Genomic DNA, 15,194 nt, shown 5'->3' with positions numbered 1-15,194 from the left:
CTAAGATTAAAAAGAAACAGGCGCTATATACTCGCACCATTTCCCTGTCCCAGCTCACAACATTATTGCCAACTTCGAAGATTTACCTCTGTACGGTATTGGTGAATGTCCATTGAAACCTGATTTCTATGGATACGCACCGTTTTGTAATTAGACTGCGTATGTAGTGTAGTCATCCAGTAACTATTGTACAAACAATTCCATTAAGTAGTGGGTAGGATTTCATGACCATGATTGATTTCCCATTTTAGCCGGAATGACTGGCGCTAGAGAGGAAAGAGAGAGAAAGTAATCATCTGGGGGCTAAACAAGTCTGTTTGGAGGACTGGATGTCCAGAATGTTCAGTAACTGTTATAGTAACACATTGTTAATGAAGCATTTATATATGTTGAACACTGCTTGTGCATATGTGTGTGGGTAATCTATCATCACAGGACCAGAAATGTGATGATTGGACTGTAAGTGAAATGCCGCTAGATCTAGTTTAACCTGTGGCAGAGGGTGTTCCTAAACAGAGAGAGGAAAAAAAAATCAGAGGGATTGAAAAAGGATACGCCCTAAACTGGAACTGACTACAACAAGTTTGGACGGAAAAGAGCCAGCGTCTGGGGTTCAAGGCTGACAGAAGTTCGCCTGGGTTCGGCTTTGCGAGAAAGCAGTAACATCCGAGACAACATCGAGTCCTGACAACACGGCCTGAACCATGTCGCAGCCCAACAAAAGGAAAGCTAAAGAACCCAAAAAGGTAAAATAGGGTGGGGGCAGGCTCTTCCAGTGAGTAAAGCTTGGGGCTGGAATAGCAAGAACCGCGGTTGAAACGAGGGATGCCCTTTTCTGGCTTCGACCGCCGCCGCTGTTAGAGTTTTATTTTCCCGCTGGAATTGATCGCTTGCACATTTGCGAAGTTTGCACATTTTCTCGCCGTCCTGTAATTCGACTGGGAGGAAATCCGCCACAAGGCGCAGAGTCTTGATTGAAAACATCCATCGGCATTCAGGGAGAGTTGACATCACTTATTCCATGAAGTGTCGAGAAGGCTCCCCTCCTCCCCCCCCCCCCAGCTCCCCTCGCCCTGCCCTACCCTACCCTACCCTACCCTGCCTCAGCTTTGGGCAGTTCAGTTACACCCTTGCTGGCTGGAACGCCCATACTGTTACACTGCGGATGTCTTCCCTGAACTGCCCACTACACAGACCAACACTGATCCACAACGATCAGGAAGCCGTTTCTCCTGTTTCCAGGTAACCCTGGTGGAGAGAGGGGGCTGGGAGTAGAATGGCTCCACACGGTTGGGACATTTCTGCCACTGGGTGTGTGTGTGTGTGTGTGGAGGGGGGCGGTGTGTTTTGGGGTGATGTACAGGCGGGCTGGAGCACTGCGGCTGCCTGTCTGAGCATGAGCAGCCCCAGCCCCAGCCCTGGGTCTCCGGGGGAGCTCGGCGGAACGAGGTCACTTTCAACCTTGTCGTGCCAACGGTGCCGCAAAAGTTTGGTTTCGCTGTCGGGTCGTTAAAATCCTTTGCTAAACACTTCCGCAAAGTTATGTCACTGTTGTATGTAGGAAGTCAGATAGAGAGCAGTTCCAGTCGATCATTGCTCAGTGCGTTTCCATGGCCTTGATTAAAAGTGGAACTTTGTTCCCCGGGACCTCACGTACAAATATTCGTACCCTCAGATATGACCAGAGGATTTTGCAGTATCAAGACCCGTTTTAGTTGTCATCTATTACTGCACTAATGGTGACAAATACTTTATATATATATATATATATATATATATATCTCACATTCTCTGCGTGTGTCTGATAACTGTGGTCATTCCTTAGTTATTCTGCAAGGTGGTGAAGTAGATATCAGCAGCTTGCTAGCCCACTTCAGAGGGCATTCATGAGTCAACCGTTAATTTGAAATTGGAGTTACATAATGTCTAGATAAGGATGATAGATTTCTTTACTTAAAGGACAGCAAAGTGTCAACCTTTTATGATGAGATGGATGCAATATGGGGCTACATATAATCCAGGACATAGTGGCTGGGTCCAGTTACTCGTAGGAGAGCTCTGTATCAGTCTGTCAGTAGTGGGGAGGCCCTGAAACATGATTCCTGCCTACCACCAGTGGGATGACAATTAAGCTCCTTGTTGACAAAATTGATACCTATTATCCCCAGAAGCTACTCCTTTCAATAATCTGTGACCATCCCCCTCCCTGACTCCTCCCCTGAGACCCCCATCTTGCCTCCACTGACCTGCGATCCCTCTGTGATCCTGGGTCTGCTTGTGTTGATGCCAATGATAGGCTGTAAGCTTCTGAGTGGCTGATAACTCTCAACAGTTTGGGAATGTCAGGAATCCATAATTGTCGACCCTTGTGGGAAGGCATGACAGCAGGCAGTTAAATGCCTGAAGAATACTTCATTTTATCAGGCTTTCCGACCTGAACTTCTGGGAGTTTCCCACCACTTCTCTAACTGTAGACCTGACACATTGTCTTGAAAAGTCTAGGCCATAGTGGTTTGGAAGGAGCAGAGGGACAAGAAAGCCATATCTGCTTTCTGAAACAGTTTAATCCTGTAGTTGTAGGATGTGCGATGAAAGGCAGTAACAAGGCTCTGTCTAGAGTTAACTGCTCCCAATGCTTGTAGATTGTGAAACATGAATAGATGTTCAAAAGAGACAGGGAAGTATCAGTTTATAAAAGGATTGTAAGACGTAGAGATTTGTGCAAGACACGCATAAGGTGCTGGAACTTGGTGGCTAGAATTCCTACCTAGTGAACTGAGTTAGTTCTAGTCAAAGACGTACAGATGGAGTCTTACTTCCGTTCTGTTCCCTGGCCACATGGTTAGCAGTGCTTGAATTCTGGTACATTTGCCTTGAAGTGCAGGAGGGAAACTTAAGGCATCCTTTACTGGTTGTATACATTTTGAGGCAGTGCAGTATTTTAGTTAATAGAACTGTCTGCAAAACATAGTGAATTAAGTGTTACTAAGTCAGTGACTTAGGTAAAGCTGAAGTTTAAAGTATTTTCAGTTTTAATTTACGTTAATGGCTTGTGATGTATTTGAAACCATTATGACTAAAAAAAATGTCTTTAGGTGTATATTCCTAGAGTCACATCCTAGACTCAGTGCAAATACACTTACCTGTCATAAACTTAGGATAATCAAGCCCCATTTGAGACTAGAGTCAGCATATCTATGTGATTCAAAGGGAATGCTGTCCTGTCAGAGGTATGCTAGCTTTTGAGTGTTAAACCAAGATTGCCTTCTAACTATTTAATGATGAATGAAGAAGTTGTCTTTGCTAAATGTATTCACCAATCAACACTAAAATATTTTATCTCACTAATTAAAATGCAAACACATAGAAAGGTTAAGGTATATTTGCACATACTGTGCAGGTATTACACATTAGACAAAATTGTTTTCTAAAACTGACCCTGCCATTTTCTGGCCTAAATGTCTCCTCTGTGGGTCTTTAGTTCTGAACATTATGGCTCCCAGTTGTCAGATAATGGGAGGATACCCTGGAGAATGTGTGTTTCAGCTTGAGGTTTGTTTCAGCTCCAGGCTTGGGTAATTGTTCTGGCTCCCTGACTGTGCTCTCCATTTATTGAGTGATTGCTCCAGTTACTCCTGTCCTTCATTCACAATGTTTCACTCCTTAGACAATTCTTTATTCTGGACTAGCTATTAACAATTCCCAGAGTAATTGATGATTTGAAATGGTTCTAGCAATGCTTTTAGTGTGAGAACTTGTCTTTATTTTGTCATGACATGATAGTTTGCTAGAAATAAGATTTGTTGTGTAACCAGCAACAATGGAAGTATTGGCTTTTTCTTCTATTGTATTATTTGCAGCACCATAACATTCTGAAATTGTGCAACTTTTGCAGGATATCAGTGCTCAGTGGCAAAAGAGTAATTATTGGATTGAATTAGCTTTATTGTCATACATGCTCAACTGAGTAGACAGAAAAGTGTACAAGTTGCTGCTTATGGTGCCACCTTAGGTACAAAGGTCCCTAGGTACAGCTTCTTCAGTCACAGTTCTTAGAAAAATAGAGAAGTAAAAAGTCCAGCATTGCAAATTTTAGGAATAAACTTAAAAATGGAGAAAGAGAAAGAAGTTCCGAGCAATGATCTTCCAACCAAGTCGATGCTGGCACCTAGCCTCCAGTCGGCATCAGGATTTGACTCCAGACTATGCCAAGCTTCACCTCAGTGATCATGAGGCCGGGAGATCGCTCTGGAATTACCATGCCAAGCCTAGAGACCTCTACATACCTCCAGCAGACCACTACACCAGGCTGAGAGACTATCATGCTGGGAAATCACTATGCCAGGCCAGAGGATGCCACACTGGGCCGAGAGAACACCTGGGATAACAATGGTGTGAGCAACATAGAAGGGAAATCGTCTTGCTGCCAAAATTCCCACATAAATCAAGCAACGCAATGTCAAAGTTTGGTGTTCCAATTATTTTGAGTTTCCCACCTGAAAATCCATCTATACCATCTTAACCGCATTAGGGCAGCACCTCCACTGCATGAACTGCAGTGGTACAAGAAGGTAAAAAAAAACACTGTCTCTATAAGCAGCAGGACTTTGGCAAGATCATTGGTATTGTGTCCTGCACCTTCCACACACTTCGAAGTCTTGGTCACAGCAATGCTGAGCTGTGCAACTAATGGAGCAAAGTTTTAATGTTGGCTCTAGTAAACAGATTTCCACACCGAAGGATTACTCTGACATAAAGGAGAGGTGTTTCACATTATGGAAGAGAGTGTGGGTTTCCCATTTAACACCAGTGAAAAGGACTTTTTTCTCTGAGTACAGTCAGTCTGGGGAATTCCTCACCACAGTAATCTGTTGAAGCTAAGTCATTAAGTATATCTAATGCTGAGATGGATAGATTTTTAGTCCGTAAGGGAATCAAAGGTTATGGGGAAAAGGAAGGAAAATGGAATTGAGAATTCATCATCTCATTGAATGGCAGAGCAGTCTTGATGGGTTGCGTCTGTTCATACAGTTTTTGGTCTTATAAGCAAATGGTACATTTACACTAAATAGTTTACATTGACAGTATACAGAACATACAAGAATAATTCTTTATGATGACCATATACAACTATTCAAATTCAATTTGTAGATCAGTTTTGTATGCAAACAGTAGGAGATTGACTTTTACACACAAAACATTATAAAATGGTATGAACCATTAATCGTTTTCATAAAATTGGTATCAATGTCTGGGTTCCTGGAAACATTGAACAGGGATAAAGGGGGGCAACAACACTACTTTTTAAGAGGAAGAAAAGGAAAAATGAATGTTACAAAAATCCAACTGCTTTACGTGAACAAGTAAGCGGAAGACAGGATGCCTGCCTACCTTTTAGAAACGTCTAGAGGGAACCAGGGTTAGAGCGAGTAAACAGGGAAGGGTGGGCTAGTGGAGATGGCTGAGCTAGAGAGGGTGGCACCTGGACAGGAGGCTTATGATATAACATTGAAAGCTGAAGTAAGCGGGGTCAACACACTGCGTACTTTCCCTGATACCAGAGATGCCCCTTCCCTCTAGAATCATTCAAGGGACTCGAGACACCAATATAAAAATGGGAGCTATTTCCTGAGAATGTTGTCAGATGCCAGACAATATGACCCATGAAAATTAATAATGAAAATACTGAGTGTTGCAGGTTTCCATGCAACCATTCCATTGCTTTTTTTTCCTCATGTTCCTTGTTGTCATTCTGAACTCAAAGCTTTCTTTTTGAATTATTAATACAATTCCAGTTGTGTGATATATGTTCCATTTCCATTGATATAGCTCAACTCCCATTCTCAAATCAGCAGTTAACCATATTATTGCTATGTTTGACGTACACATACAATGTATTTAAAATTAATTACTTTTTGGCCGAAGGTTAGGTGTTGATTTTTGAATTTGGCTATCACTCTGGTATGTGCAATAGTGCGTTGTTGATTTTGTTGTTTTAAAGGTGCAACATACTTACATTTTGGACAGAGGTATGTCACATTTCTATTAGATTGGCTGTGAAGTTTCTTTTATTCTTTCTAATTTTTTAGCTAATTTATCCCTTTCCAAATGTCTCTCCTCTTCTTTTCTCCTTGTGCCCAGACTCTTTACGCAACATCCACATTAACATCTTCCCCCCTGCCCCCTGCCATGCTCCTTATCCGAAACATTTTTAAAAAGACCAACAATGTCAAATATTAAAGAACCTATACTCAAAAATGGCTGCAGGCTTGCCATTACCGCAGATCCTAACTTTGGATCATCTATGGACACTTTGAACTTTGTATTGCAGGAATATATTTTCTAAGATGAGATACAGCCAAAAGATAACTGTCAACGTAAATGCAGTGGCTACCTGGAGAAGAAACTTGGAATGTCACATCTGAAAGCATCAAGGAAGCTTCTAAGTGAGAAATGCACTAAAAATGAACTGTCATCTCCTGTGAGTTTCTCAGACTGTGTACTTGATGAGAACTATGACATCAGTCTGGTTGCAAGACATGTTAACTTTTCTTTTCCTCTTTTGAGAATTCACAGAGACAGTTTAAAAGTGAGTTTCAACCTTGGTCGGTGTGCACACTATCAGGAGGTGGTATGCTGTAAAAGTAACAGTCAAAGTACCATTCAGAATCATCCTACTTCACAAGTAAAGGAGTTACTTGCTCTGAGTGCTGGAAGCCAGTCAGTGAAATGGACAAAAGAATTTTAGCTAACCTGCAAATCCAAGAATTTCCAAGTGCAGTGCTCAACTGTCAAAATTCCACTATTTACTGTTCACTACAGACTGATCTGTATACCTTTTTCCTTTTGATCTTTTGGACTTATTTCAGTGTGCATATGTATTACGTTATTGTTTCTTCTTGTGTTTAGTAACTGCTAAACTTACTTTTCACAATGATTATTGCTATTGAGACACATTTCCAAAGATAGTAATTGATTCTCATTAAAAACAAGGAAACTAGCATGATTTTCAATGGCTATGTTTTCAGAATCTTTTAAGTGTACTTCAGCAAAAATATATCACAAGGCTGAAGCATCAATGATTTGCAGATAGTGAGGAGTGCAGATGCTGCAAAGTCAGAGTCAATAAAGTGTGGAGCTGGAAAAAACACAGCAGGTCAGCCAACATTAGAGGAACAGGAGAGTCTACATTTCAGGTTGGAGGTGAATGTGATTGGTCAGTGCGAAGGGTGGACCGGATAGGTGGGAAACAAGATGGACATGTTAGGTCAGGTCAAGGAGGTGGGGTAGGGAGGGAGGGCTCGATGGGTAGGAGGGTTGGGGAAATTTAGAAACTGATGAATTCTTACATTAAGGCCATATGGTTGTAAGCTTCCGAGGCAGAAGATGGATTGGTCTCTCTCCATGCCCTATCTGAGAGATGAAATTCCTCTTCACCTCCACTTTGATTAGATTAGATTAGATTAGATTAGATTAGATTAGATTACAGTGTGGAAACAGGCCCTTCGGCCCAACAAGTCCACACCGACCCGCTGAAGCGCAACCCACCCATACCCCTACATTTACCCCTTACCTAACACTACGGGCAATTTAGCATGGCCAATTCACCTGACCTGCACATTTTTTTTTGGACTGTGGGAGGAAACCGGAGCACCCAGAGGAAACCCACGCAGACACGGGGAGAACATGCAAACTCCACTCAGTCAGTCGCCTGAGGCGGGAATTGAACCTGGGTCTCAGGCGCTGTGAGGCAGCAGTGCTAACCACTGTGCCACCGTGCCACCTTTGTTTAACTATGCTCCTTAATTCTAGATTCCCCATGAGGAAACATTCTTTCTCATTCTTTCTCTCTCTTTTTCTCTCTCTCTCTCTCTCTCTATTGATCCTGAGGAGCTACTTCAAAATCATGTGTTTCAACTCACATTCTTCCCAATTCAAGTACTTTTCTAGGAGCGGGTAGGCGCGATGAGAATATTCTCCTCCAGTGGTGTGTGTCCTTGGAAGTCTGTTCCTCAAAAGGAGGAGGAGGAGGATGGGGATCATTTGAATAATTTTAAGGCAGAATTAGATTGGTTCACTTGTCAAAGAAAAATCTCTGGTCAATAGGACAGGAATATGGAATTCAAAATACAAGTAGTTCAACTGTGGTCTTATTGAACGATAGAGTTGATCAAGAAGCCAAACAGCCTTCTTCAGCTCCTCATTTGTCTGTTTGTGTTCATAAACGTTCAGTTGCTCAACCTGCTCAACCTTTCCATGTAAAGTAACCCTTTTATTTCAAAGATCAACCCTGGTGGATCTGCCATACCTTGTACAGAGGAACCGCAATTATCCGAAGGACATGGGCGGGGACCATTTCGTTCGGTTAATCGAATTCCGGATAATCAAATGCCAGATTACATAGTTTTGTCGAGTATCAAGACATTGCGATCTTGCCGGATAATCCAATATTTGAATAATCGAGGTTCCTCTGTACATAACTAAGGAGTCTTAACCTACATCTACACTACTGTAATCCTAAATTTTCTCTACAATGTCCTGTAACAAGACTTCCCTACATTTTACACCTCATGCCTATACTGACGTTGATCCATATATCACCAAGAAGATCACAAATCCTTGTTGAATTAGCTGATACTTGGTTTGTTTGGTGGTAAATGCATTACATTTGTCTTAAACACCGCCAATTTCAGGAGCGGATATAACGACTAGGATTGAATCCCTAATAATAAAACAGGTACAAAAGGATAGTGCTGGAAATATGAAGCAAACAGAAAATGCTGGAAATACCAAAAGGTGATTGGAACATATGTAGAGAAGATTTCAGGTTGAGTCTGTTTTTGTAACATAATGTACCATTGACTTCTGAAAATAAATGCATAGAGGTCAGGTAAAATAAGAGTGGAATTGGGAGTAATGTTTTTCTCATGAGGCAATTTTTCTTCCACCTTCCTCACTCTTTAATGCTTTAATAGCATAACATGTTTGTGCTCATGTCAGTCATTATGCACCTATCCACTCCAGTTCCATTTTCCTGTACTGTACTTTGGTAGCTTGTATGCAATGGTGTTTTAAATGTTATAGAGCTATAGAGACATAGAGATGTACAGCAGACAGACCTTTTGGTCTAACTCATCTATGCCAACCAGATATCCTTTATAAATCTAGCCACATTTGCCAGCATTTGGCCCATCTCCCTCTAAACACTTCTTATTCGTATACCCATCTAGATGCCTTTTATATGTTGCAGTTGTAGTAACTCCACCACTTCCTCTGGCAGCTCATTCCATACACACACCACCCTCTGCAAGAAAAAGTTGCCCCGGAGGTCCCCTTTATACCTTTCCCCTCTCACCTTAAACCTATGCCCTCTAGTTTTGGACTTTCCCATCCCGGGGAAAAGACCTTGCCTATTTATCCTACCCATGCTCATCATGGTTTTATATATAAATGCCTTATTCTTTATCCTATCTACCTGCGACTCCACTTTCAAGGAACAATGTACTTGCAATCCAACGTTTCTTTGTTCAGTAACACTTCCTTGGTCCTTACTGTTAAGTGTATAAACCCTGCTCTGATTTGCTTTTCCAAAATGGAGCACCTACATTTATCTAAATCAAACTCCATCTGCCACTCCTTGACCCTTTGGCCCATCTGATCAAAATCCCATTGTACTCTGAGGTAACCTTCTTCACTGCCCATTATATCTCCAGTTTGGTGTCATCTGCAAACTTACTGACCATAAATGTTGATCTAAATACTTCATTACAGTTCCAGCTGGGCCACCATTATTTCATGCAGAGAGTTCCAGGTACCTATCAATTCTGGATGAATAAAATCTTTCTTAAACCTCCTGCCCCATAGCTTGATCTATGCCCTCTGGTTATTGACCCCTCCATCACTACACTTCTCATAATTTTGTACCTCAAATTGCAAACCCCCATGTCTTCCCTGAAAGTAAAGAAAACAATGACATCCTGTCTAGTCTCTTTTCATAGCTGAAACACTCCAGCCCAAGGACACCCTTCCTTGCTCCTGTATTCAGTGCTTTGATTAATAAAGGCACGTATCCTTTAGAACTTCTTAATCACCTTATCTACTTATTCTGTTGCCTTCAAAGATTTATGGATGCACACATCAAGGTCACTCTGATCTTCTGTACTTCCTAAGGTCTTTTTAAAACTAGAATCCCTACAGTGTGGAAACAGGCCTTTCGGCCCAACAAGTCCATACCGACCCTCCGAAGAGTAACCCACCCTGACCCATTTCTCTACCCTATATTTGCCCTTGACTAATGTATCGAACCTACACATCCCTGAACACTATGGGCAATTTAGCATGGCCAAGTCACTTGACCTGCTCATCTTTTGGATTGTGAGAGGAAACCAGAGCACCCGGAGGAAACCCATGCAGACAGTGGTTAGCACTGCTGCCTCACAGCGCCAGAGACCTGGGTTCAATTCCCGCCTCAGGCGACTGACTGTGTGGAGTTTGCACATTCTCCCCTTGTCTGCGTGGGTTTCCTCCGGGTGCTCCAGTTTCCTCCCACAGTCCAAAGATGTGCAGGTCAGGTGAATTGGCCATGCTAAATTGTCCGTAGTGTTAGGTTAGGGGTATGGCTGGGTTGCGCTTCAGCGGGTCGGTGTGGACTTGTTGGGCCGAAGGGCCTGTTTCCACACTGTAAAGTAATCTAATCTAATCTAAAAAATGGGAGAATATGCCAACTCCACACAGACAGTCACCCTAGGAATTGAGCCCAAGTCACTGGCACTGTGAGGTAGCTGTGCTAACCACTGAGCCACCGTGCCGCCACATGTCTTACCACTTAAATGTGTGTTCCTTTGCCTTGTTAGTCTAAAATGGATCAATTCACCATTCGAGAGTAAATTTCAGTTGCCACCGTTCTGTCCGTCTGAGCAGTCCATCTAGATTGTCTTGTAGTCTAAGGCTTTCCTCCTCACTATTTACCATACAGGCATTTCCATGTCATTTGCAAACTTACAGGTCATACATTCTACATTCGTGTCTAGGTCATTAATATAGACAACAAACCACGAAGGATCCAGTATTGATTCTTGTAGCATGCCACTGGACACAATCACAGAAATACCTTTCGAATATCCCTTTCTGCTTCACGCCACAAAGCCAGTTTTAGAAACAATTTGCCAAATTGGCCTAGATTCTATCTTACCATCTTGGCCAGTATCCCATGAGATGCCTTACCAAAGTCCAAGTAGACAATATCAACTGCATTACCTTCATCCACACACCTAGTTACCTCCTTGAAAAACTCAATCAAACCTGCCAGATGTGATCTTCTCCTGAGAACGCCCTGCTGACTGTCCTTGATTAACACTCTGAGTGGAGATTAACTCTGTTCCTCAGAATATTTTACAGAAGCTTCCTTTTACTGCTGTTAGAATTACTGTCCTGTAGTTTCATGATTCATGCCCACCACCATTTTTGAAGAATGGTACCACATTAGTTGTCTTTCAGACCACTGGCACCTCTACTGAAGCTAGTGAAGATTTGAAAATCATGGCAGGCCTCCTGCAATCTGCTCCCTTGCCTCCCACAGCAGCCTGGGATACATCTCATCTGAGTCTGGGGATTTATCCAATTTTTAAGCCTGCCAAACCTGCAAATACCTCTTCCATCTCAATGTATATTTGTTCAAGTATCATAATCCTCTCTGATTTTTATTCCCAGATCATTCTTTGCTATCGTGAATACAGATGCAAAGCACTCATTTAAAACCACAACAACGTCATCCATCTCCATGTACAGTTGGTCATGTTAATTCTTAACCCCTACTCTTTCTCAAGTCATCGTCTTGAACTTAATCCAGTTAAAGTATCTTTGGATTTTCCTTTACTTTTCCTGCCAGTGTTTCTCATGCTTCGTCCTTGTGTTTTCCTCAGATTGGTTTTGACCAACCCTCTGCACATTCTGTATGCCTCTAGGGCCTCCAGTTTTTTTGAGACTTCTATGAGAACCTGTTCGTCCTGCATTCTCTCTATCTCCTGTCTGAATGAATCCCAATGCCATAACATAACTTCTCTTACAAGTAGCTGCTTCCAAAGAACTTTGGCCAAATCCTATTTTACCAAATCTATATTGACTTGCCTCAATGCATTACTTTATTTCTGGTCCTTCTTTGTCCTTATCCATGATTACCTTAAATCCTACTGAGTAATGGTCAATCTCACTAAAATACTCCTCCATTGACACGTCTGCCACTTTCCTGCTTGCTTCCATAAAATTACACCAAACACAGCAACTTACTCCTCTCCCAACACACACACACACACACACAGTGTTAAATGTGCTAACTTGAACAGCTCTCCTGGCTACATTTAAGAGTTCCATCTCATCTAAGCCTTTCACTCTCCATCTATCCTAGTTAGTATTCAGGAATTTGAAATTCTCTATTACTCCACCATTATTTTTACACTTCTCTGAGATTTACCCACATATTTCCTTTTATCTCCTCCCTAACTTGATTGCTGTACCCCCACTTTTGTTTTTATCATCTTCTCACAAGATCTCAACTGAGGAGCTGTCTCAGATATTATCGCTCCTTATTGCAGCAGTTGAACAATATTGTTACACCATCTATTTCCTTGCAGCCTCCTTGCCTTGCCTGAAGATTCCACACTCTGGAATATTGAGCTGTCAGTCCTGCCCTCCCTCAAACATGTCTCCATGAGAGCAATGACATCATATCCCCAAGTATTAATCAACACCTGGACTCCTCTGCCTTACATGGAAGATTGCTTGCATTAATCTAAATGCTATCCAGCCCTGTTATTTGCTGGATGGCTTGTTTGTGATGCAGAGCAATACCAACATCACGAGTTCAATTCCTGCACTGGCTGAGGTTACCACGAAGGACACTCGTTTCCAACCTCTCCTCTTAGGTTAAACCACCTCAAGTTGTCTCTCTCTCTAATGAGACTGCCTTCTAGTCTGATTGATTTCTACTTAAAAATTTGGCCATGAATCATCCCCTGTTGTACCTCCATTGTGTGTTCTGACCCCCTGCAAAATTAGTTTAAACTCCTCACTTTAAACTTGTTCCTTGAGAGGATGCAGATTTGGATGGTACTTTTGAAGGAGCCTTGTGAAGTTGTTGCAGTGCATCCTTTAGGTGGTTCAAACTGCACTATGCATGTTTGTCAGAGGTGTAATCATTTAATTTGATGAATGGAATGCCAATCAAGCCTACTGCCTTATCTTGTCAAGCTGCTCTAGTGTTTTTTTTAAGAGCTGGGTTTATCCATACAAGTGGGGAATATTCCATCACAAGTGGGGAATATTTGTGACTTGTGCCCTGTAGATAGTGTACAAGCTTTGCAGAGTCAGGAAATTAGTTACTCACTGCATAATTTTCAGCCTCTGACCTGTTTTTATGAACATAGTATTTGCATGGCATGTCCAGTTAAGTTTCTGGTTGATAGTAATCCCCAGCACATTGATGGTGATGGATTAAACAATGGTAATACCAATCAATGTCAAGGGAACATAGCTACATTTGCTGTTGTTGGAAACCAGCATTGTCTGGCATGTGTGGCGTGAATAATATCTGCCATTTATCAGTCTTAAACCTGAATGCTTTCCAGGTCTTGCTGCATGCACAGACAGACTGTTTCAGCACCTGATGATATGTGAATGGTACAAAACACCATGAAATCATCAATGAATATCCCAACTGCTGACATGATGGAGCAAAGATTCATAGGTAGAATTAGTACCCTGAGGAACTCCTGCAACGACATTCTGGGACTGAGGATTATATAATTGCAAGTAACTTTCTTTGATTTCCTTGCCCATGTTTGAGCTAATGTCATTAGATTTCATGGAGCCTGGTGTCATCGTTGAGCATTGTCAGGGCCACTGCTTCCCAACTGTGTCCTACTGTGTCATCACCTCTGATGGGTCTGTTCAACAGAACTGATCATTGCCAGTTTGATGATGGATGAGGCTGAGGCATTGCCAATTATGATTCCGGGAGTATATCTAATGCTTGAGTATTCTGTAGGACAACCGTCCCGATGTTGGCACAAACTGACAGCTGTTAGTCATAAGGACTTTCCCAGGTTGACTGGAAATGATACGCTGTTTTCATTACTGGTGGCAGGTGGACCATGTGGTTTTATTGCTTTTGTCATTTCTGCATCAGTTTTGCTAGGTCATTTCAGAAGACAGTTATGAGGCAACCACATTGCTCTGTTTCTAGTGTTGCATCCCATCCAGACCAGGTAAGGATGGGAGTTTCCTTTCACTAAAGGACAATAAAGAACCAGATAGGTTTTTAAGACAATCGAATTGTTCACAACCACCATTGAGATTACCTTTAATTCCAGACTTTTAATTAATTCACCCAGCTATTGTTGAGGGGTTTAAACTTGTGCTGTCGGGTCAGTAACCTGAGGCTCTGGAGACTATTCTGATGATATTACCACCAAGCCACCATCCCCTGTGGAATTTATGCTCCGTTCTCTTCTAAATTTGAGATAAGCATTCATCTGTTTCTATTTTCATGAGAGCGTATTTCTGTCTCCTTGTCTGAGCCAATTGGAGCAATGTCAAGTGGATTTTCTTTTTGGCCCTTCATGAGATAGAAGATGAGGAGGAATTTGTCCTCTGCCTTATAATCTAAGACTGTCAGGCACAGGCACAATGTTTTGGAGGTGGTAGAAGCTGATCTTTGCCAAGGGGTAGTTGCAGAGATGGGCCATTTCTAAAGGAGGATCTGAGAAGTCTTTTCATAATTGCCATCTCTGTCTGATGGCTAAATTTTCTTTTAAAATAATCTGGTGGGACGAATGACAGAGAGATAGGGACACTATCACAATGACACAAGACTGCAATTAATTGAATTTAAGTTCTACCATCTGCTTTTGTGGGATTTGAACCTCTATCCCCAGAGCATTAGTTTGGGTTATTAGGAGAAAGTGAGGACTGCAGATGCTGGAGATCAGAGCTGAAACATGTGTTGCTGGAAAAGCGCAGCAGGTCAGGCAGCATCCAAGGACCAGGAGAATCGACGTTTCGGGCATAAGCCCTTCTTCAGGAATGAGGAAGGTGTGCCAAGCAGGCTAAGATAAAATGTAGGGAGGAGGGACTTGGGGGAGGGGCGTTGGGAATGCGATAGGTGGAAGGAGGTTAAGGTGAGGGTGATAGGCCAGAGA

At 42.2% G+C, this 15,194-nt stretch overlaps 1 protein-coding gene across 4 annotated transcripts in view; it reads left to right on the top strand.

Annotated features, from left to right (window-relative positions):
- The first annotated feature begins 375 nt into the window (after window positions 1-375).
- Window positions 376-15,194, top strand: part of cast (calpastatin) — a 209,275-nt gene continuing 194,456 nt past the window's right edge. For 2 of the 4 annotated variants that reach the window (XM_043709732.1, XM_043709721.1), the window contains exon 1: window positions 378-746. In XM_043709732.1, the coding sequence (XP_043565667.1) occupies window positions 705-746 (42 nt within the window). In that variant the 5' untranslated portion in view covers window positions 378-704. Of the gene's footprint in view, window positions 747-15,194 lie in introns of all 4 variants that reach the window. The other 2 variants (XM_043709700.1, XM_043709705.1) reach the window with 2 other exon arrangements.

Source organism: Chiloscyllium plagiosum, chromosome 2 (genome assembly GCF_004010195.1).
Source record: "Chiloscyllium plagiosum isolate BGI_BamShark_2017 chromosome 2, ASM401019v2, whole genome shotgun sequence".
Classification (NCBI taxonomy): Eukaryota; Metazoa; Chordata; class Chondrichthyes; order Orectolobiformes; family Hemiscylliidae; genus Chiloscyllium; species Chiloscyllium plagiosum.
This window is presented reverse-complemented; position numbering and strand designations above follow the sequence as displayed.